Below are 25752 nucleotides of genomic sequence, written 5' to 3' on the forward strand. Positions count from 1 at the left end.
TCCAACTGTCTATTGCCTTTTTGCTTCTTTCCAAATATTTCCTGTTTACATCTACCAAGACAATTTTATGTTGCCAATGATAGTAATTCTTTAAAAATCTATTTTTAAAAATGGAGAAAAAAGTTTTAAAAGTAACTAGATTGTATTACAGCAAAAAAATTTATATTGCCAATAGAAATTTAGTTGAACGTTTAAAACCTTTATAAAAGATAAACAAATTCTAATTTTTCCCTTTATTTTATCATTATTGAAAAATAAAATTACTTAACATGAATACTTGATACATAATTTCCTTAAAACTTCTTTACGGTGAAACAAAATTACATGTATTTAAAGAGTGTATCTAATATTAACACTCATGACAATTTTAAACTCATGCATTGGTATAGTTTCAAATTACTATTAGTTGTGGCTATTTTTGGAAAAAAGGTGCAAAGTTTATTAGGGCCTAGCATACCAGAAAGTTTTAATTTTACATTGTCATAGAGTTCAAAAAGAGGCATTACAGTGTGAAGACACTATAAATTGCCATCTCTCCCACTTTTCTCAAAACAGGCTGGAAAAATAGTCAATATCCCACATATAATAACTAGCAAAAATATTTCCATTGACTAGGTTTTGCCCAGTGATTAAGGACAAAAAAAAATAAAAATTCTTGCTGCTTTATTATCTGATAAATTGCTAATACGCTCCCATTAGAAGTTCTTTAGACATTACCCCAAGTTGCCTTAGTCTTCTGATTTTATATATATATATATTCATATATATGTATCCATTTTTTTCAAGTAAAGAAATGTTTAACAGATGTAAACTATTTATTGAATATTTGCCACCAAATATTGTTAAATACATTATCTTGCAGCATATCGCTTTCAAGTTAAAATGTCAGAAACAAACACCAATATTTACAATTCTTTTAAGGAATGTTACATAATGACACATTAAGGCGTAAATTCTTTTGGCTTATAATTCTTAAAAGAATGATAATAGCAAAAGTGATGCAAAATCTTCAGTGTGAGATTATGATTAAGCTACATTTTACAAAAATATGGTGTAAGATGGCAATAATCCCATTTAACATCCTGGATTAGGTCCCTGCAGGAGGGACTGATAATTTATACAGTCAAACTTTAAAATTTACAGATAAAGGCAGTTCAATACTGCCACTGAGAAGTACATCTCTCAACATATACAACTTTCAGGCCACAGTTTTGAAGGTCTGAAGTATCAAGTTGGTTTGATGAATTAGTCGGTTGGCACTTATGAACACATTTATTGCCCTGTTTGGAAAAAAGAAAAAAAAAAAGCATTACTTTTATCACCAAAATTCATCCTTTAAAAATATTTATGCTTCGTGCCATCTACTAACAGTAGCAACAAAATCAATTTAGAAAAAAAATGTAAGTTAGTACTGAGTATCGTAACTTTAATTACAGATTGGAATTGAACAGTCCTCAACCATTTGAAACTATCTTGGAATTACTGGCCCCTAGTGGCTGGCAATTAGGTGTTGGTGGGCTGCTAAGGATAGGTGGCACCTGAACTATCAGGGCTCATTTATAGGTCGAACAAATAACTGGTCAAAAGGATTCAAATGTAGTCTCCACCTGTGGTTTCACGGAAGTTACCAAAATAAAATCTGTTAGAGTATTAGACTCAGTCAAAATCTATACACCAATAGGCATCATAAGTATTTAAGAATAAGGTAATTATTACAAATATATTTCATGCCAATCTCTTACCTTCTTTCAAAAATTTTTTTTTGAGAATTCTAAGCTACTTTTAAAACAAAATGATCATGTAGTTTCAACATTCTGAGATTGACAATATATAAAAATATGTGTTTAAAAATTACATTGTGCTGTACATTTCCTATTAGTCCATCTTCATGTGACCAGAGCATAGAGGTGATACCCTGGTCCCACTGTGTGGCATTTTCAGTTGCTTAGTAGTACAGCTAAAGATTTTATCTTCATCCTAGACATTTCTCAAAAAAGATGTATCAGGAAGAATTAGTTAAATCAATGCAAATTTATCCCTCTTTTGAAAAATAAACTCAAAGATCAGGCTCTAGTAATAATTTTCAGTTTGGGAAAACAGGTACAAGACTCATGGCACATTATTCACACGCAAATAATTGTAATTTTAAAAAGCTGCTGAATGGAGAAAATGTAGTTGCAGGAATCCTGGATAATCCATATGCCTGTTTGAATAGTTAAAAATAACATTGGGTCCAAGGCACTGGAATTTTTAAATACTGAACCCAAGTGATTCAAATGTGCAAACAAAAGTGAAAGTAAATAATTCCAGATTAATGAAAATTAGGCTTTAAATTTAAATTAATTTCTGCCTTTCGATGTGTTTATTTCATATAGTTCTTAATTAAAATCAGAAATAATGATCTCATCATGTAAATTATTCTTTTAATGTGTTTTTGGTTATTTGGGCTTCACAGAGGAGATCAAGGTAAAACAAATATCTTTATCTTTGGAACACACCTGCCAACTTATTAAACTAAGTCCTCAAGGAACATTTCTCCTAGACATCCTGAATAGTAGCATGGAACAACACAAAACCATTAATGCTTTAGCTCAGTATCTTTAATTCATAATATAAATGTAAATATGTCAATGTGTTTGAACTGTTAAAAATAACTTTAAAAAAAAATAAACCATTCTAATGTATTATATTATTTAAAATGTTATTATAATAAGTTTGACATGGACATAGGGATCTTAAAACTTCAATGGTAGTAGGATAGGCTGTCAGAGGCCCCTGATAATTAAAGTTGAGATAAGCACTATTCATTTTTTCTGACTTTAAGCTCTTAGAAATGGTTTTGTCAACAAAATTCCTAACATTGTACTTGACATAGAAAGAATTCTCTATAAGGTATGACGCCACTGAAGACAAGGCCTCTGCATCAGCTTATAAGTTATATGTGTGTGTATGTATATATATGTAAAAAGACACATAAATTTTCTTGGTTTCTGGAGTATTCTACAGCCAACTGTATGTATATTTAAAAATAATGTCCAATTTACCTTTTAAGTATACTACCTGTCCTACAGAATAAAACTGTGAAAGTCTCTCTCCTTCCAGGATAATGAATCACAACCTTTGCAGCACTTTAAAATCACCTGGAGCACTTTTACAAAACACCTAAACTTTGGCCCCACTCTAAGCCAAATGAATCAGAATCTCTGAAGGTGAGACCACGGCACTGAGATTTTAAAAAACTTAACCCGTGAGAACCTGATGTGCAAATAGGATTGAGAACCAGTGTTTTAACTTCAGCATAGCAGTTCACAACAGATCTATAGCACCAGCATCATCTGGAAACTTCTAAATAAATGAAAATTCTTGGGCTCACCTTAGACATAAAAAGTAAGAGACCCTGGGGGTGGAACCCAAAAGCAATTTACGTTTTAACAAGACCTGCAGGTAAGTCTGATGATAATCAAATTTGAGGGGTCGCTTCAGGGGTCGGCAACCTAGGCTAGTAAGTCAAATCTCACCTCGTTTCTGTGTCACCTGCAAGCTACGAATACTTTTACATTTTTAAATGGTAAAAAACAAAAAATAATAACATCAAAAGAATATTACATGACAGTTGAAAATTATACAAAATTCAAATTTCAATGTCTATAAAGTTTTATTAGAATATGGCCATAACGCCCACTTCTTTCCACATCATTTTACAGCTGCTTTTTTGCACAACAGCAGAAGTAAAGCCAGCAGATGCAACAAGCCCAAGTCAAAATATCTGCTATTGAGCCTTTTTCAGAAAAGTATGCCAAATACTGTTCTAGACTAATCATGGCTGGCTAATCAAACATTCACTCTACTTTTAGTAGTCTACCTTAGTTAGAAGTTGGCTTGAGTATTAACAATTCAGTAAAAGAGTTTAATTTATATAGTTTTACTATCATGTAAGCCATATCATTTATGCAACTTTAAAAGAGAAAGATGATAAATAACAGTACTTACTTGCCATCTTTAAAATAGGTTTTCAGAGTATCACTGAAACTTTTGGAGTACTTTACAAATTCTTTCTTTTGGTGTTCAAGTGCCTACAGACATCAAATATAAGAAAAAAAAATTCTAAATAAAAAAAGAGAAATAACACAAAAGCCAAAACATCAAAGATAGGAGATTACACAGAACATGGAATGGACTTTATATTACAGATGAGCATTTTTAGGAGTGTTTACTTAAACATATGTAACAACATATTTAAATAAAAACAAACCTCGTGGTTAATGATACAAAACTATTCCCAATAATCAAACCATCTTAGTTCACATCATCTTAGTCTTCAATACAATAAAACAACTAGTTGTAAACCAACGTCTAGGCTTCTACTAAACTTACCCTGCGGTTCTGGTATTGATATTTCTTGAAGACATTATTCACTGTATCAAGAAGTTCTTTTATTGCACTAGCTATATCCCTGTTGGGTAAGGAAAAAAGAATCTTCTTAAAATAAGTTACGTTTAAAGAAGTTTGTATACATATATTTAAGAATTACTAATCAATATTGTTAATTACAATACAAACCCCACATCAAGCGCAAATGTCTGACTGGCTGGTTGAGTGGGGTGTTTTAGCCTGTACCTTCCTTACTTCTCTTGCACTGTTTGCACTGCTGACCAAACATTCCCCAGCATCAGCTTCCGCAAATCAGCAATATTTCATTCAGCATTAACCTAAATTTATAAGAATATATCTCTGCCTCTCATCTTTTCTAGTTATGATTTTTCCTTTCCTTTCCTTTAAATCTAAATTCAAGTCACCATATTCTCTACTTTTGCTATCTCATGAACAATTATATGAAATTTTGCTATTACATGTAACTCATTTTTGAATTTACCAACACTTTAAGTTACATACCTACGAGTGTGATGTTTAAAATATTTCCTCCTCGAAGATAGCTCTTCTCAAGACACACTTACCTTCTATCTAACAATCCTTCCAAACCTTTGCTGTCACTATTTCCTTTGGAAAACATATTTAAATTTCTAGGAGAGAAAATTCTTCTACCTTAACCTTTCCAGCAATCACCCTTTGCTATACGTATATACATCAATATGTTCTTTCCATTTCTAAAGAGAGAAAGAAATCTGTAATCTGCATTTGAGTTAGTCTTTCTATCCATGCATCATTTTTTTCTGAACTTTTCTTCTCATTTATATCTAGTCTCTTTTCAATTTCTATGTTCTAACTTTATAGCAATTTTTTCATGTCAAATTCAACATAATTCTGCATTTTCATATAATCTCACACTTTCTAAGGCAAGCCTTCTTTTTCACATCCATTCTCTTAGCTATTGTTACAAAAACTTTTGCTGTTCAAATGCAAGTGTGAAAATATGAATTAGTAAAACATAAATTCAGACCATCCCAAACATTTTTATTACTGACTTTAAGTCAGAAAATGTCAGATTTTAATTATTTGTACCTATAGTATTTCACAGATTTACTATTTTTTTTTTTAAAAGCTCACTGTCCAGATTTCTGTGTGCATGTGTATGTGTGTTTCACAGCATATTTCTAGTAAATAAATATGCAAAAATTCTAAAAATTACAATTAGGCAGGATTTTTGTATAAAAATACAAAAGAAATGCCATTTTTATTAAATATTTCAGTAAATATTTAACTATTACCTCCTGAATGTCAAACATTGATATCAGGCTGAAATATTAAAACATTAAATATTCAAATAAGACAAAAGAATTTTACACAGAAATAACATCTGTCCACTTTTTTTTTGCCTCTAGTTTAGTAATAACAGTTTTAAATTATATAATTGTTCCTTTCATGTATGGTTTCAAGCTAGCTGAATCCTGTATTGCTGTGACAGATGCCAAGACCACTTCTGCTTAATAAAATGGTGTCATACGACCATCCTATTACATGGAAAAAACTACAATTTCAACAAAAAAATGTCAAATCTCTGAATATGGATGATTCTTCAAATGCACAATAAGCCTATTTAAAATGGAATATAAAGGAGCAAATTACACACTGATCAGACAGTTACCTGTTTATACATAAGAGGGGTTTAGTAAACAGTATTCCAAGCTTACTAATAAATACTGGGAATCGGTCTGTACAAAAAAAGAAAGCTTCTCGGGTGATTCTGCTGATAAACTAGGCTTGGAAACCACTGTCTGGGAACTCAGAGCCTACAGCTAAGGTCTGATACATTATTTGCCACAGAGCTTTATAAAGACCAAGACTGTTTATCCCTAGGCCTGGCCTTTTCTAAAACAATCTACAGCCATTTACGTCAAATATTATGTCATCTGTCTGTACAGTTTTCATTTATGACATCGAGGAAACTAAATTACATCAGTAAAATACCTGAGGGTTTGTTTCCTACAAGAGGAAATAGCAGCATGTGCCTGTGCACACATGCGTGCACACACATGCACACACACCCATACACGAAATACTTCCATTAAATAGATAAAGAACTAGGCAAAACTTAAGGGTAAAATAACTATAGGGTAATTATATATTGGAGTTAATAGATTCTGTGATAAGGGATGTACTGTATGGGTATAATAGGAAAGAATTTTAGCAATCTACAGCTATTTAGTGGAGAACTTTGAAAGACAAGACACACTGAAAGAGAGGACGATCAGCATTTGATGAAATGTAAATGTACATCTTATCAAAAAATTACATGGAACAATTAGAGCTTCTAGTTGTTATCCAGATTTGTATATGTTTATGCAAATAATCTAAAGGAAGGAAATTCTTACACTGTATGTTTAGTTTGGTCTAGACTGGACACCTCTGGAAAAGCTAATCTGAAGCTATCATGAAAACCGAACCCTGGCAAATTTTTGCTTATAAATATGCAAATGCAGATTATAATGAGTAAATAGATAAATGCATAGCTTTCTGGTCTATTAAATCACAAGTCTCCACTAGTCATCCTTTAATTGGAATGTATCAGACTTTTAAAGAATCCTATGAATTAATTTTATAAAATATTTGCAGGAGTTCAAATGTAGTCAAACAGAAAACACCCATTAATCACAAGTACTTTAAAATATGTTTGCTAGATCATTTTTCCTAATCAACTCCACAGAAAGAGGTGAAAATAAAATCTTATTTCACAATGGTAGTATGTGCTGTGAGTGTATGCTAGGCTCTGTGCTAGGCACTTTATGTACATCATTTCTTTCAAATCTCACAACTATTACTCTCATCTACACAGGCAGAAACTAGAATCACAGAAGGTAAGCAACTTATTTATCCTAGGTCACATAGTTAAATATTGGAACGGAGAATCAAGCGTAGGTCTGCTAATAGATACAAAAATATCTGGATAATTCTTGGCCGACAGGAATCTTTTTCCTACTTTAATATAACCTATAACATCATGTACATTACTTGGTATAACAGGTATTCAATACATGCTTATTGAAAATTATTACCTAAATAAATGAAGAGGATAACTACCTTAAATATGAGAAAGTAAAATACTATAAAGAAAAATAGTAACTGTACAATATGTGCCTAAAAGATAAGCCATTTTTTATTGATTCAATTTTATCCACTAATTTTTTAAACAGTGGTAATAATATGTATCAAAATCTATCTATATCAGTAATACAAATAATTACACCTTTAGCCATGTATGCTAATTCATACACTGTTGAATTTTAGTTTCAGAAGTAATATATATTATCAACAAACTTTCCATGGCACATGAGCCCTCCTAAAACTTTAAAAAATAAATTTTAATTGCCAATAACCTTAATTCAGTTGTGCTGAGTACTCTCTAGAAATCAAAATTGAAACATTATTACTGATCCATAAGTAAGAGATAAGACTCTAATTCAGCCTCTGTTAATGACTATGGATAAGACTCTAGGCTCTTGACTTCAACGTCCTTATAATTAAAACGTGGTTGTTTATAAAGTGGATTCCAAACTGTACCACTCTAGGACCACACTGGGTTTAGTTACAGAGGTGCTTCAGGACTCCCTAGCAGGGAGTACGGGAGTCGAAGCAACAAAATGAGTGAGGGCTCTGGGACAATCATTTCTACCCCAACCACAATACTGTTCTCCCTCTTAACTACTGGCATTCTATGTAAAATGTCCTTTATCACATTTCTTCCAAACAGCAGAAACTTTTTTTCAATTACCAGATTAGATCAACATTATATATCTGCTTGGGAAGCAGTAGAGTCTCCTTGGATTCAAATCAAGCTCTACCAACTTACCAGCTCTGTCACCTTGGGAAAGTTAATTTCTTTTGCCTCAATTTCCTCATCTGTTACAGGGTGTTGTAGTAAGTTAATATGTATAGAAAGTGCTTTAAAAAGTGCTTGAGCACATAAGTTCTATATGTGATTAATATTATTAAGATGACATTGATTCTGTAAACCTCTACATTTCAATGGTCTGAAGCAAAATTTGCTACAAATATTATTTTTAAAATAATATTTTAAAAATTAAATCTTCATTAAAATGTAGTATAGATCACCAAAACATTTAAAAATTATTTGAAAAATCTGGAAATAAGTTGTTTAAACAGCTGTTTGAGATCACTGACAATTTATTCTTTTATGGGTCAAACATGTTTACTTTACACCAAACTAAAAATAAAAATTCATAAATAGTTGACTATCTTCCTTTTTCATGTATTAAAAATAGTTAAAGAAAGTTGGGGCTTTTCAATGAAGGTAAAATATTTACCTTAGGGTTTTGTCCCCTGAGGCACAAACTGTGGCTAGTCTTTATCACATGAAGCCTTTATCATACTTCCTGGTCCTTAATTAGGGGGCCAGAAAGAAGAGGGCTACCTTGATAGCTGGGTGGGTACCCATCACGAATCGTTTTCTAAAATGGGACATACTCCTCCCTCTATATCACTCAAAGTATGTGCCCAAACTAGCTAAAATAGCATTTTGCAACACGAATTACAAAGAATACTATTTCTGAGAAATTAATGTTAATATTTATTCCAAGTGAGCCTCCCTAAGTTCTTTAAAGATATGATGTATGATGCAACCCCTTCCAGAAAAAATAATTGTACTAAATCTTTCCTTTCTAGCAATTTCTACTTGTGGTTTCACTAAAAAGGCTATAATTAATAATGCCACTACAATTATTCCCAGATTTGTTTTCCACCCATTGAAACTGAAGAAAATTATCAGACTTTTTAGTTTAAAACTATTCATCAAGAAATTATGTTTGCAGTTCCTCCCTCATTTCTGCACCCTCTCACCCTTGAGGAGAGCGCCCGTGGTTTGAGAACCACTGTTCTAGGACTGTCCTTCTCAACAGCCCAGCCTCTTGGCCCCACACATTTTTTTAGTCTTTTTAAATCTGTATCCCAAAGGCAAGAATTTGGAGCTTCACAACTTGGTCAGTATTAGAAAACATTATTCATGAAGACTACATTACTTATCCTAGTGACTTGTGCCATTTCTGAAATAAAAACGATTATGGCTATTTTTTGTTATCAATCCTTATAACTTATCCAACTTCTCTATTCACTTTAATATGACATTTACGTTTTTCTATTTTTATGTAGTTTAAACTATATTTCAGTATATGTACATTTCATTCGCTGTTTTAAAATTAAACATTCTAAAAAAAGTCACTGTACTACAAAGTCAAATGCCACAGCTTAGCAATTAATTAAAAAGTAATTGAAAATTCTAAATTTTTAATTTCAAATTAATATTTTAATTTAACATTAATGTCATACCAAAATAAAACATCTAGAAAAAGTGGTTCCTTTGAAGTAATTTAGAGAAAAAGAACCAAAACAAAAAGTTGCTTACTTGATTGTCTGCAGAAACCTCACTCTGTCATTGATCTCATCTGGGATCTTACTGAGAATTTGTTTAAGTGCTCGTGCCTTTTCGTTTAGGTCCTGGAATTCTGGTTCTGGTCGTTCAATCATATACTCTGATAAAATAAATACATAATAAAAAGCATCATGAAACTCCCTGTCAAATTCAAATCTAAGAATTTTCATTTTTGGTCAAAATGGTGAGGAAAATGGGGCTGGGAGAAGAAAGGCCAGATAATTAGGAAGTTGCAAAGTGGAATGTTTTAGGTTAGAGTTCAACTTAGTTTGGTAATAGTAACAGGGTTCCTACCAAGTAAAAAGCAGATGAACATTTTCAATTTGGAGTAAATGGAAAGCCCATGAAATCTTAAAACATAAATAAGTAAAATTAAAAGGGAATTTTAATCAAATTTATCAGGCCTCTGAAGCTACATTTCACAAAGAAACCTTAAAGTGATGACATTATAACAAATAATTATGAATACAATGGCAATATGTATCTGCCAATGGGAAGATGAATTGAACAAAAACCTCTTTATTGAATATACAGTGGTTCATTACAGCAAACCACCTACTAAACAACCTACTAAAATCCTCAGCACATTCAAAATCTCAATTAAAAACAAAAATGTCATCATAAATCCAACACAAGAGTTGAGACCAAAGAATAGCAATTTTGGAAAGTTCAATCAAACCTGGCAGAGGCAAAAAAGGTTACTGACAGATTCACTGTAAACATGGAAACATTACAATTCTACCAATCAATACAACCTGGCCTAACAGGTTGGGAATGCTTATGTCTGGAATGATGAGGACTTTCTTATAAGTTATGGAAGCAGTTAAAATATTTACCTTTGTTCTCCCTTAATAAACATGGGAAATTATACCTGTATGTTTTTCTACATTAGTGGGAAAACGTCTACTAAAGTAAAACTCATTTCTAATTATTTAAAAAAGCAAAAATTGAGAAAGATGGTTATTATATTGTTCTCTGAATTCAGTGCTTGAAAAAAATATGCTAATGTTAAAAAAACTTTATTACTTTCAAACTGCTATTTGCAGATAAGCCAACAAAAAATTAAATAACTATTCCACAGAGCTTATCTTTTGGTGAAAACAGAACTCATCAAACATTAATAGGAAAAAAAAATCAAAGTGTACAACATAAACAAACATTCTAGTTCAAGTAATTAAATCTGACAGATATAAAACAAAAATCAAGAACTACTTTTCTATTTTGTAGTTTTTTCCCCACTATCATCACAGTAATAACAATAAGGAAGAAGAGGAGGAGGAGGGGAAAAAAGAGGAGGTAGCCCTTTTGTCAAATAATAAAGATTTAGAAGTAGTGCTCTTCAACAACTTAAGAAAGCTAAACAAGACTCTGATTACCTTCTACATCATCAGCTGCCATGCGAAGAAGGGACTCTGTGAAGTTAACCTCTACACTTTTTTTCTCTAAAATTTTCATGATGATGTCTTGTGTGAGTCCTGGATTTTCTTTTTCAGCCTGTAAGAAAGAGAAAGCTAGTTTGAAATACAGAAACTAAATCAGAATTTCAAAAGCAAACAATTGTTTAGAACCTGTTGGGAACTTCTTAGACTGCTCAACTTATAAGGGCAGAAATCTTTGTAAAGCAGATGTGATGATGAATTTAGTTATGTTTTGTTATAGCTTGTGTATCGGTAACATCTTATGACAGCCACGGTCCCATTTTCCATTTGAACATAAAATACTTAATACTTCCTACTTCTTTACACTGTCTTGCAAGTGTAAAGATATAAACATGTATTTTGGTAATCCATCAATAACTCTTTTAGGAGTTTAAATGCACTTGAAGATTTTTGCTTTTCATTTTTTTAGAGCAATTTTAGGTTTACAGAAAATTGAGAAGACAGTACAGAGAACTCCCATACTTCTTTCTCCTCTCTGCTCAGTTTCTCCTTATAGTTCACATTTAGATTTAGTGTGGTACTTTATTACAGCTGATGAATCAATACTGATACATTATTGTTAACCAAAGTACACATTTATATTAGAGTTCACTCTGTCTTATACCTTTCTATGAGTTTTGACTAACGCCAGGTATCCGCCATTATAGTATTGGACAGAATGGTTTCAACTGACCTAAAAAATTCCTCGTGTTTCACTCATTCATTAGCTACTCTTTCAGCTTCAGGATCAAGCAATTACTCATCTTATCAGTATTCTGCAGAATTCTATCAGTATTGCTTTTAAATTAACAGAATGTCAGGAAAAACAAACAAAAAAAACCCCAAACAGGATTTCTTTTGCAAGTTTTATAGAAGCTATGTAATCTCTTAAATACTTTCCCATGCAATGATTTTGTTTCTATTTTATTTCTGTAGCAAGAATATTCCCTTCACTAGTTTTGAGAACATCATTAATCCTTTTACTACTTCCTGAGCTCATTTCACTAATGATTTTGCATTGGTTCTATGTTACTCCCTAGGGCACTAAAATCTTCTAGTCATTTTAAGACTGATATAGAGTTCTGAGTTTATCGAAGTTAATTTTTAAGATTTTGGTTTCCCCAAGTAATTTTGACTCATTTTATTATTTTTAAAAATTTTATAATCACACTCTAATTTTATAATCGCACACTAAAATTTAAAAAAAAAATTATAATCGCACTCCAATAAGTTTGTTTCTTTTAGAGTGCTTCCCAATTTTAATTATCATGCTGATGATTTCCTATCTTTTTTGCTGATATTAAACAGAAAATAAAAACAATTTTTAATCAGATGGCAATCTATTTGTTTTCTTATGTGTCAAGAACATTTAACTTCTGCCTTTTCAAGTCCATTCTGGTATCACTGCAGGTCCAGCTTTTTTCTGTTCCTATTGCTTTTTCCATTATAACATCTTGTTTCTCATTAGATTTCAATATCAAAAACTAAAAGGTTTTGAAATGAAATGGGAAAATAAATGCACGCATTTATCTCAATCCTGAGATCATTTTAATTGTTGTCCAATGTTATTCAGGGAAATCATTTCAATAGATGATTAGTAACAATAAAGTGTGTCCTGATTGAATTCCATTTAACAGTGGTCCCCCTTTATCTACAGGGGACTGATCCAAGATCTACCCACCCCACACGTGGATGCCTGAAACCTTGGATGGCACCAAACCATATATATATATATATACAGATACTCCTCAACTTTCAGTGGGGTCATGTCCCTATAAGCCCATTATAAATTAAAAATATCCTGTCAAAAAGTGCATTTTATACACCAACCAACTGAACACAGCGTAAATAGAGGTTACCTTAAACATGCTCAACCCACAGTATTCAGAAAACACTGGCAACATATTACACTGTAGAGTATGAGTTGTTTATCCCCACAATTGAGTACCTGACTGGGAGCTGCAGCTCGCTGCCACTGCCCAGCATCATGAGTATTGTACTGCATACTCCCAGCGCAGGAAAAGACCAAAGTTCAAAATTCCAAGTATGGTTTCTACTGAATGCATACAGCTTTCGCACCATTCTAAGTCATAAAATTGTGAGGTCAATCCCTGTACTATGTTTTTTCCTATACATACGTATCTATGATAAAGTTTAATTTATAATTTAGGCATAGTAGAAGACCAACAATAGAAAAATTATAATAAAATACTGTTAATAGTTATGTGAACGTGGTATCTCTTTTAAAATATCTTATTGTAACCATCCCTTACGTGCAGTAAACATTTTGGTGTCACTTGTTCCAGGGGTTCCTTTGCTGGCGTCTTCATATAGGCTAAACGCTTTCTGGCGCAACATGTTTTCGTCATTATTTGGAACGTTTTCTGCTCATGTCTTCCACTTCAAAATTTAATGACTTTCCATCTTAACTAAACACTTATTATCCAGTGTGGCCCTAACTTTTGCAGTATGAGCTGCGACAGCAAACTTGCATGAATTTCTTTCCCTCTTCCCGATTTCATGAATAGAAGATCTGTACCTACCCATAGATCTTAGTAACTTCAGCTTATTTTGTTTTTCTTTCCTTGTTAAGTCGAGAACTTTCACATTTTCACTTAAAAGAAGCACTTGATGGCTTCTCTTCGGTACATTCTAATTGCCAGTGTCACTACTCTGGAGCTTCAGGTCCACTATTAAGTCAAAAAAGGGTTGCTTGAAACCAAGCAATGCAATACCACAGCAGCTGACCTGATAATCAAAACGGTTACTAAGTGACTCACAAGCAGGGAGCACATACAGCCTGGATACACTGGACAAAAACATGATTCATTTCCCAAATGGGACTGAGCAGGACAGTGTGAAATTTCATCACACTATTCACAATGGTGCAAAATTTAAAAACTTATAAAATTTTAGAACTTATTTTTTTTAAAAAAGTTGCCTTTAAAAGAAAAGCTGTGGGAATATGGCTTAAGATGGTATAAACTTTATTAATTTGGTGAACTGCCTTAAAATTACATACAGTATACTATTTAAATAAGCCAGTATCTGATAACTGGTTTATATTCTCTAAGTAGCATTAAATCTACCTACATAATACATTATCTTGGGGAGCAGGGGAGCATTCTTTGTGTTCTAGACAATGTCAGCAGAAAACACTCTCTCTCTGATTAAATTATATTAAGGTGCTAAAAGAATTAAAAGCTGAAAGCCTGAGAACAAAGTTTTTAATATCAAGATGGTCTGGAGTCCCAAAATGCCAAAGCTGGAACATTACAGAAATCTTACAGAGGTCCCTGACTTTCTCAGTTCAGTGTTCTTAGTGCCAAAATACCTAACAGAGCTGTGTATAAAGCAGTTAGGTTCAAACAAGTTAATACGTACTTATGTCCTAAGAATTTAGTAGCCTTTAAAAAACACACAAATTGAAAGAAAACTATTTTATTTAATTCTTAAATAAACATGATTACTTATTAATGAAATCTGTGCACCTGCTAGGTGCTGCCCAATTTCTCAAATGTTGGAATTAGATTGGATCCTTCCACTCTCATTTCCTGTTGTACATTGATTTTCTTGTAGTACTTACTTTTTTATCATAGCAATGGCCAAATGTCCAGCTAACAAAAACATGACACCATTGAAAAGAATGTAGCCCAAGCAAATATGTTGAAACTGCAAACTACCTCAAGCTGGTAGTTCAATGTTAACCAGATGTTGGGTCCCACTGTGTTCCTTCAAATTTTAAAATATTTCATGACATCCCTGAGATTGCTTTGAGGCCTCAGGGTGCCTCAGCATAGTTTTGAGAACAGTCGTCTTAGTATTTTCTGGCTGTAGCTTTAGTTAAGGTATTTATTTTAAAAACTTTAAATTTACCAAATGAATCAGGCAAAATAAATAGTTTTAACCTTAAATCAGAGAATCTATGTATCTCCAGATATATGTAACTCCCCATATCCCGGCCGCCTTCCCAACACTTGCAGGAACTGAGTTTTCCCCCATAATAAAACCCCAAACTCTATGGGTGTCCAACTGTTATGAAGAATCCAACTGTGAGAGATAACTATCCCGAGGGGTAGTAATACCCACTATGGTGGATCAGTGCTTGTCAACTGTACAACCTATCAGAACCTCACAGAGGGGGAAATGAATCAAAAGCAGAATAGAGATCTTAAAAGACAATATTTACTAGCATTATTTTATCTTGAAAAAAATAATTTTAATCCTTTTTCTCCACATAACAAAAATAGATATTAAAGCTCGATAACTATCACTGTTGTTGTGGCCTAAGAACTGGAAATATGCACATACATACAGATATATGGCTGGGTGAGGTTTTTCAATTTTTCAAATAAGTTTAAAAAACACAAAAATCATCTTTCTAATACATGCCCTCCTTTAATTTAATTTGAAATTTAACAAATTAAAAATAATTAATAATAAATCAATGTAAAACTAATGTTTTTCTCCAAAATAACTTCAATTGCCCTCAATTAAGAATCAATGCTAAGTATAGCAAAACTTTCCCATGCATCAAGTCAGCTCTTCCAAAGCCACATACTTTAAACAAATTGCTTGCTTTTTAATTGTCTTTCAGTGTTAAAACATCAGCTTATATATAAGGATATTACAAGAAAAGGCTTCATGAAATTCCTTATTTTATCTCTTTTATAAATGTCTTTGACTATGCAATCTACTACTTCAGATAGGGTCTGACTTATCAAGACACACAGGAGAAATTTCTCTATTCTTGGTATCAGAAAAGCTAAAAAACTGACTTTTGCCTTATCAATACACATTGTATTAACACTTCACTTTCTTTCTCTTCTCTGCTCACAAAGATGCTTTAAATAGTCCCCAGTATGCTGCCCTAATGACCAAATACACCATTCCAAACCACAGTGATACTCAAAGAAGGAAAGAAAAAAAAAACAAAACATGATGATATTGCTTTGTTGATTCTCTTCATTAACCCAATGATTTGGCAGGATGTATTTTAAAGAAGCTAGTATGCAAGAGTACACAGGAACTATACGGAAGAATATTAAACACATCAAAATAGTTCCAATCCAACATATACAATGTAATTTCTTGTGGTAAGAGATGTCTAGTGACATGACCTATGCTACTATTTAAGAGTGGTATCTATAAACTACTCTTTGCCATAAAAAGAAATCAAGCTGGATGGATTTATAGTTTCAACTCCAGTGACACTCAACTATAAATTTATTCCAGATTTAAACATTAAAATGCTTTACCTAAATAAGTTGGTTTAGCTATTGATGGAAACAAATACACAAAAAGGAAATACAAATTAAAGTTTTGGGCTCTCTGATATGTATTTGGGGGTGGGGGGTGGATAGTGTTTTATATGAAAGAATGCACCCAGTAGGTGGTGTAGGGCCATCCAATAGAAATAAAATGCAAGAAACAAATACGAGCCTATGTAATTTTAAATTTTCTAGTAGCCCCACTAAAAAAGTAAAAAAATGTTATAATCAAAAGTATTATCTTTTCAACATGCAATCAATATGAAATACTTATTACTGAGTTATTTTACATTCTTTTTCTTGAACTATCTTTGAAACTCAGTGTATATTTTATGCTTGGAGTACAACTCAATTCGAAGTAGCCATATTTTTAGTGTGCAATAGCAACGCGTGGCTAGTGATTATCAACTGAACATCTAAGGTCTAAAGACAATAAAAAAATTTCATTCTGAGTTACTAAGCTGTATATTCTCAAAGTATCCTTAATCTGATGTACACAGAGGTCTTATTTTCCCATGCGAAAACACTGTTTTATACTTATGGAACAATATGAAGAAAATCTTTTTGAGTTATAATTTTACAAAAGTTTTTAACAAGTCAAATAAAAAGGATTTAAAAAATATATTCTAAAGTAAAGAGAGAACACTCCAAAAGTCAGTTTCAAAATCAAAAAGTGACAAAAAGATGAATGTTATAGAAAGAGCACATGTTCCAAGCTCACTTTTGGATGTGTTTTAAGCTTTACGGAGTACACTAAAACAGGCACAAGATGGCTGAAAGGGTTTCTGCTGAAAGGAAAACTGGTAATTATCAGGTGGTTTAGATTTATATATATTTTAATAATAATAATAAATTATTGGTGCCTCACCTTAATGAAAGCTGCTCTCAGTGTCTGAGCTGCAGAGAGATTTACTCGTTCTAGCTGCAATAAAAATTTTAAATCATTATTAATATCAATTTTCTTAGAAAAAGCAATATTTCTGAAATTCCATCTATAGTTCTCACATTGATATACCCATCATTCATTTAACAAATACTTGCTAATGATTCTAAATCACCATATTTCTTCAAATAGACTATCTAAAATTTTCATTAGAAACTATGAAAACTTAAGATATGTGTATCAGTTCTTTACTTATTCCTTTTTTAAAACAAGAAACACTCTACCTTAAAGGTAATTTTATTTTAAGATACAAAATAATATAAGTACCTACAGAAAGAATAAACATATTTACTTTAATTATTGAAAATAGGGAAGGTTCAAGAGTAACTCTCAATGCTCTGTTGCAAATTCATGGCAAATTGTGTGTATGTGTGTGATGTGTATACTGAATACAAAATGATGATCACAAAGAAAACATTTATTATTTAAGATTCTTTGTATTTACTACCTTATTCTCTCTTTTTATAATTGTTTTTCAATCCCCTCAGGCAGGGATTAAACTGAGATTAGTCTATTTGCTATTAATTAGCAAATACTGCTGATAAAAGGTTTGTCTGATACTCAAACTGAAGACTGTGGATCATCCGGATTCCAGAGACGCTTTTATCTGTCCTCTAACAGGATTAAAAAATGGTTACCTCAATTCTGTATCAAAAGTTCAATCCAAGTGTTTTAATTTTTATATCAAATATGTTAAGGTTTATAATTTTGAAATATAAATGTCCTTATTAGACATAATTCATTTTCCAGTAAGCCAAAGAAGGCATACAATTTCATTAAACAAACAAACAAACAAACAAACAAAAAACCCCATTTGTTGAACAGTTAACTGCCAAACTTAAAATAACAAGCCTCAGTTAAATTCAGATTTCTTTGGTCCTTAAGAATTAGGTCAGTTAACTCAATAAAACTCAATGTATTTATTATTAGAAACAATATTAAATGTTCAAAAGCATTACATATAACCTTTATAGGTTTTTGTCTAAGTATAAAATGTCTACAAAAACCTTATGAAAATATATCACATTATGTAACAAATACTCCTTTCAATTCCTTGAGGCAATGAAAATGTGTTCTCCTTTATAAACACACATACACACACACACACATCTAAGGAATCTCTAACACTTTAAATGAATTTATTTTCTAAATGAGACAGAAATGTCAAGAACCTTATCTCCCTACCAATTATTCACCTTAAGTGCAGGCAAGGGCAACAAAATCTGCCAAGATAAATAATTTATCTCCAAAAGTAAACAATAAACCATTAGATTCAGTATTTAACTTGGCTTTTACAAATCTTGTAAAATCTAACATTGCCTTAGAAGGTAAAAGGAAAGACACAAGGGGACCAGGTAGGCAAATAAAGGAAAAAAGCAACTATACAAGTTTATAAAATTAACAAAGGTTATGTTTCCAAAAATGAAAATTTTCCTTCTCCCCAGAATTCATTTAATTATAATGAATATTACTGAAGATTAAAATAACAATCCAGCTCTTCTGATCTCCAGTTCTTGTTGTGCAAGGGAAGCAGAGGCAGACAGATAGGATGAATGCTTCTACCCTGATGGGAAATGATTTCCTTATTTGGGTTTATACAGCTCTGACCTCTTTCAGTAAGTCAAAGGTCTGACATGCCCTTTAATTAGCATTAACTCATTGTGTGGAGCCATGACTGATAATGTAAAAGGGTCAAAGCAAGTAAAAGAGGCCCAGAAAGTCAGTAAAGAACTCAAAATTAGCCAAGATGGATGTCAACATTTCCAGATTTCAAGATTAAGTTTACATATGTGTACTTAAGAAAAGAGGAGGTCAGACATAACATTCTAAATCAAATCTGTGAGCTACGAAGTACCTCACCAGAACTAGAACTCTGCTGGGAGTCATTCTGGGATATGTTACATACCCATACATCTTGCAATAGCCCACTAGGGTTTATTACCCATGGGCTCTTGAATCTTTAATTTCTGCCTGTAATACTTAGGCAGCAAGATGTGTTTTTAGCTTCTCTATTAAAAAATGCTTCTATTTTAGGCCTCTCACTTGTGATATGTGATTTCATAACAAAACCATATTCTTCTTAGCAGTATCTTTCATGAGAGTATTGGGATTCTGGTGTTATTCTAATACAGCTACCATTTTATTAAACACCAATTATAGATTTTATCATTTTTATAGGGAGCATCTCTAATCCTCAAAATAAATCTGTAACTAGCTATCATTACCTCCATTTTATAGAAGAAACTCAGTTTGCATAAATTTATGCAAATGTTAAACAGCTAGTAAGTACAGAGACAGGATTCATACCAGATCTGTCTGACTCCAAATCCCATGCACAAGCCACTAATGCTATCCCACCTTTCTCTACTCACACTTTCCAGGCTGGAGTCTATCCTCTTCAACTACTTAAGAACCAACAAATTCCTGAGTTTCTACCAGGTGTAAGGAAGTCAGAGACATATAAACAGATTTCAGTCCTAGAACCCCAGAAGATCAAATTAAGTAAGCAGCTACGTGGAAATTAATGGAATCGCTGTCAGTTGAAACAAAGAAAAGTCGTTATGAAGGTGAGATTTGAACTGGTCCTTGAAGAGTATGGCCTCTTAAAATCTCCCTTGGCAGTTCTCCAATTTATGGGTTTCTTCAAGGATGTAACAGGGGTGGGGGTGGGGGGGTGGCTAATGGTTTTATTAAGTTTACAACAGACAAGAATATCTGTTTTGTTTCCAATACTTTTACTAATGATTCCAGCATTTTTTTTTTTAAGCTTTTGGGATAACAGTCTTTGGCTGAGAAATGTTTAAAGAGACAATGCAATCATTTTTAGTTGTACTTGATAATATACACACCATATTTTGAGTCCAAAGGAGGAAGAGGAAACATGATTACACCTTGCATTAATGGATACTGGGACACTCTTTGGGCCTCCCAAAAAAGAGGCACTCTTTGGGCCTCCCCCATATGGGACTTCCATGTCAGTAAAAGGAAAAGAAAATCAGAGAGAAAAGGGTATATAATGTCTCAGCTCATCTAAAAGAGAAGGAAAAGTGCCTGATGAAGTACATTTGAAGGGAAATGATAGCGAGGCTAACATTAGGTCTTACCCTGACCTCATGTTCTGCCCATTTGTGAGCTCCTCCTGCAACTTATTCTTGACAGCTTTCGTGAGCACTTATTATTAACTAACAAACTTGTCAAATTTAACTTTCTGGATTGTTAATAAAAATACTTTAAAAGTTAACACATAATTCTGAATCCATAGAGAACTCATTTATTATTTCCTCCCTCAGTTCATTCGTATACTTTATTTTCTCATATTGAGTAAGTTTCTTAAACCCATAATTAAAAAAAAAAATCCATTTAACCATTTGGTTGCTCAAGTTTTAAAGTCTTGCATTAAAATCTTTCGAGTCTTTTTTTAAGGTTAAACTAATTATATTAGCTGATTCTGAATTATCTACAAATCTTGCTTCCTCAAAATCAGGCATGATTTGCCATGCTGACATCCCTTCCCCCTCCTACCCCCACCCCACAAAAGATTACTGATTCTACTCTTTAAAAGGAACTAAACTGGGCTAAGTCACGTGAATTAAAACTCCAGGTACACACACCTCTTATGACTCAAATGAGAATAGGTAACTAAGGTCAAGAAAAAAAAAGAAGCCAGAATAGAAGTAGGTGGAATCAAGAGCTACCTATTAACTTTTGTGCTGCCAAAGAGAAAGCAAATGCAATCATTTGTGATTTAAAAATATTTTTAAAAGAATCAGTTCCTGATTGTTCACATTGTCTGGCAAAAAGGTAAGCAAACTCACCTAACTAGTATAAAAATATTCAATTAAATCATTGCCTACAAGTTTGCAAAACTCTAGGGTATGACCACAATTTTGTCAGAAAATTGCATGGAAGACTCCTTAACAATATCAGCTAACACTACATGCCTGGTACTATTCTAAACACTATAATATAAGCACTCATTTATTTCACAGAGTGAGAATTATTGTTTATCTTCATTTTACAGAGAAGAGAACTACGACAAGATTATATAGCCTAGTAAGTGACAGAGCAGCAATTCAAAAGGAAATATTAACTATGATCACTTCTGGATGGTGGGATTGCAGGTAAAACCCATGCCTTCACTGTGGAAGATGGAAAAGTATGTGTACTATGCTCAAAATTTGGGGATTAATTTTTTTTTCACTAGAAGAAAAAAAGGAATAAATAGGTAGGTAAATTGGAGAAGTATTCCCAGGATTCATCTGCTTATTGGGAAAAATTAAGAGCTGCATATTCTGCTAAGAGTAGAAATAGTTGCTTCGGATGCTTCTGAACAGAATGATACTTATTACCTACGCAGAAGAACCACCTGTGTGATTAATAAACAAGCAGATAAACGTCTGGTGATCTAACATTTATATTTGTTTGCAAAATTGTTATTTCTGTCACAAAATACCTAATTCTTTGTTAACTGTTTCGCCTTAGAACAATTCCTCCAAAAAGTCATAGGAAAAAGGACACATGGTATGTATTTTCCTAAAATGAAGAACTGAACCATATATCTCCCTCCATATATGAAGAATTAGTATAAATAATACAGTACCAGAGAACCTGACCTAACACTCAGCACGAGGTGTCTATAAACTCATTCCATAACGCAACCGGGAGACTTATTTCACAGTACATTTACAACACATGCAGTATACTTGGACTCTGAACTCTGTAGCAGCTGATTAAACAAGAAGCCTACTCCTTCAGCTATCTTGGCATAGCCTCATTAAGTTTAGTAAGCATCAAGATCCCAGAATGCCATAAATAACTTTGCTTTTTGAGTTTGCTGGAGTACTAAAATTTCCTCAGGTGTAAGAATGTCCTACTATCTAAAAATCTGTTCTACAAGATGACTTCTACACCACCATCATTACTATTATGGATGTAATGTTAAGGTGAGAATGCATGTTTTTTAACTCTTACAATGCACTGTGGACAAAATTTAGTGAATTGTTTAGCTTCAGAGTAAAACGTTCATCCCTAATGCGGTGCTACTTTCTGTCACATTAATTTGATAACCATTTTATCTTTAAATATGCACAACACAGAAAAACAGAACCAAGCTAACTAATTTCCTACTCGATTTATAGAAAATCCATGTCTGAACTATAGTTAAATATCAATGTTTAACTGATTAGGTATCTTATCTAAGATGTTACATTGAAACACTGGAATGTCAGGGAACAAGGCTAGTATTTTTTTATTTTTAACCAAACACTTCACATTTAAAGGCACAGTAATTATTTAACTCCACTCCTAAACCAAACCCTAGATTTCACTGCTATAAAAGATGCCTCCTACTGCCACTATTCCTAAAAGCAAAGTACTCTTTTTTAAATACATGACAGAAATAATTTTTTAAAAAAGCTTGATACTATGAGGTTAGATCACTAAATTCAATTTGAGAATTACAGACCCTGACAATGTAATGTACTATCTCTCAGTCTGCCACATCCAGTCATTTCATTTTCAAATTTCAATTCTAACAATTAGGTCTTAAACCGACTATAAATCATTTAGCAACATGTTCTAATTCTGGGCCCATTAAATCCACGTATGTTTTCAGATCTCATGTGGAGAGAATCACCGCCTTTTGAAAGAGATTTACTAGTCCATTCAAGCCATTTCTTTTTCTTCTTTCAGGTTAATTTTCCTTATATGTGAATAAATCAGAAAAATGTATCGGTATTAATCTGAACAGTTCATTTTAACCCACATCCTCTATAAATATTTTCCAAAGTCAGGATTCAAATAAAATTCATTTTCCATATGTAGGAAAAGATCACTCAAACTGTTAGAAAAGCTTTTCTGATTCCTCTTCGTTAACTAGAGGATCAAATTGAAGCTCTGCAATGTATTCGCCCTCTCTTCAAGAAAAGACTCAAAACACCAGATAAATAAATATAAAATATACCTCCAAACAATTTGGCCCAATAGCCTATTGAGTTAGCTTTAGAGTTAGCCTACAGATATGAAAAGAGGGAGCACCTCTGGGAGGCACTGTCATAATGGTTCTTGAAGTATCTGAGAATTCCAAACGCTAATTGTCATGATAGATTACTTATTAGCTTTTAGTGACTGTCTCCTTACCTAAGACTTAGTACAAGGATAATTCATTTATTTGCTTAAACATCTGTGTTCCCTGTGATTCTTCAGAAGAGGTATATTGACTTCTTTTCTCCGTATCTCCAGACCCTAGCAAAGTACTCAGAAAATAAATAGCTGGCATTTAGTAAATATTTATTAAACAGAACTGAAGCACTTGCTTCTAACAATAACTCTATTCTTGCAACCAAAGGGTAAAGTATTAAAAAAAAATAGTGGAATTCATTACTAGAGTGTTGGCTGTGGCTGCCAGAGATGGGTATAACCAGGCATAAGAGTGCCTCCAATGCTACCATGGTAGTAGTATAACAGGGACGGGTTTTTCAAAAGATGCCTCCTACTTACTTCCTCTTTAGTAACAAAACTTTTAAATTTCCCTACTTCCTTTGCAGCTAGGTGAGGTTGGTCAAAAGACCAAGTAACACCCCAGTCCCTGGTTCCATTTTTTGCCCCGTCCAGGAAACAACTCAGGACATGCTGACTGGAGCTTCAGCAGCTACCTCACATGCTGAAGTGTCCTTGATAATGGAAGGCAAGGACTAGCATGATGAAACAGAAGGAAGGAACCTGAGTTTCTGATGATACTGTGCCATGATACTAGCCCTGGACAACTTACCTCTAAAATTTTTTATGTAAGAGAAATTTTACCCAAGTCACAGTTTTGGGTTTTCTTCTATGGTCACTGAAACTAACTATTTAATAGATAGTGTTTGAAGTTCCAAAACATAGATCTGAAATGGAAACTAAGTCTGTGAATTTCGAGTTGAAGAGGATGAATCACTCTCTATTGTCCCTAAGACATAAGACCATAAAATACATCAAATACATTATTAAACCTAATAATGTGGGAGAAATAGTTTTGAAACCCACAGTCTTACTCTAATATAAATATTTAACAAAATAAAAAGCTATTGGAAATGGTGAGGGCTTCCAGGGTATAGCAGCAATAATAAGGTTAATGGCACTGATAGCTTTATAATTCAATTAAATTAGTAAAATAATAATTAAAAAAAAAAATTAAATAGACAAAAAGCCTGAAGCCACTGGATCTGGAGTCCTAGATTTTAGTCCTAGGTAATTTCAGGAAAATAATTTCATGTATCAGGACCTGAGGAACCCCCTTTTACCATTAAAAGGAAGGGAGTGATTATGTTTTTAAGGAACTTCTAGCTCTAGAATTCTCTATATACCCTAGCATGTTATTAATTTAAATGAAAAACCAAAAATGTATTGATAGTATTAAGTCCTCCAAAATTTCTCAAATAAAAAAAGCAACTACATCCTCTCTAAATACAAAATACTTGTATCTTTCACTTATCAGTTTAAATATTTGCCATTACTGACTATAACTCATTAGCATATTTTTGTGCCTGCTCTTCCGGCTACCTAAAATGTACTTATTCCCAACATTTCAACTGTCTAACTCTTATTTCTTCCTTTCAGATCTTAGCATGTCTTTTCTTCAGTAAGGCCTGCCTTGATCCCTAAAATAGGTCCCACCTGTTTTCTTTCAATTTCCTAGCACTGACCATAATTTTTCATTTATCTAATTATTTATAATCCTTTTTTTAAATGTCTATCTCTCCTACTACAGTAAAATCACCAGAAAGGGAGCACTATATCTGGAGTTTTCCCCCATTGTTTTATGTTCAGGCCTGGCACAATGCCTAATACATAGATGGAGTTCATTTATGTCAGTATTTGTTATATAAAGAAACAAAGAAATGAATAAATGAAGTAGGCGTTAAGGAACTGCTGAGATCACATGAGGAAATGTTTATCCACTTACCTCATTAAACACAGGATACATGACTGCATAGAGGGGCATAGAAACCATGGAAGTGGTCTCAGCTTCATTCTTCATCTCTTCCATTGTCATCCTCATTCAAAAGCCAACTACAGTAGAAAAAGCAGTGCTAAAATGCAGAGGAATCTTCATTCACTGCAGGATTTCTTCTCTTTTTTGTATGTGGTAAAAAAATAGGGCACAAAACATATACTGACCTGGTTAAAGGGGAGAAAGAACAGTGATTTATTATATTAAGGGGAAACTACAAACAATAATTTTCTTTCCCAAAGTAGATTCTCTATCTTTTGAAAAGCTGATGTGTTAATACACCTTACTTG

General features: G+C 32.8%; 1 protein-coding gene across 2 annotated transcripts in view; it reads right to left on the minus strand.

Annotated features, from left to right (window-relative positions):
* Nucleotides 1-218: 218 nt before the first annotated feature.
* PDCD10 (programmed cell death 10) overlaps nt 219-25752 on the minus strand; it is a 42028-nt gene continuing 16494 nt past the window's right edge. For both annotated transcript variants that reach the window (XM_006910804.3, XM_006910805.3), the window contains exons 2-8: nt 25415-25629; nt 17398-17451; nt 11218-11335; nt 9815-9941; nt 4375-4453; nt 3991-4073; nt 219-1280 (exon numbers count right to left, since the gene is read on the minus strand). In XM_006910804.3, coding sequence (XP_006910866.1) covers nt 1199-1280; nt 3991-4073; nt 4375-4453; nt 9815-9941; nt 11218-11335; nt 17398-17451; nt 25415-25510 — 639 coding nt within the window. In that variant the 5' untranslated portion in view covers nt 25511-25629 and the 3' untranslated portion in view covers nt 219-1198. The remainder of the gene's footprint in view (nt 1281-3990; nt 4074-4374; nt 4454-9814; nt 9942-11217; nt 11336-17397; nt 17452-25414; nt 25630-25752) is intronic.

The sequence above is a fragment of the Pteropus alecto genome, unplaced genomic scaffold (genome assembly GCF_000325575.1).
Source record: "Pteropus alecto unplaced genomic scaffold, ASM32557v1 scaffold33, whole genome shotgun sequence".
Taxonomy (NCBI): Eukaryota; Metazoa; Chordata; class Mammalia; order Chiroptera; family Pteropodidae; genus Pteropus; species Pteropus alecto.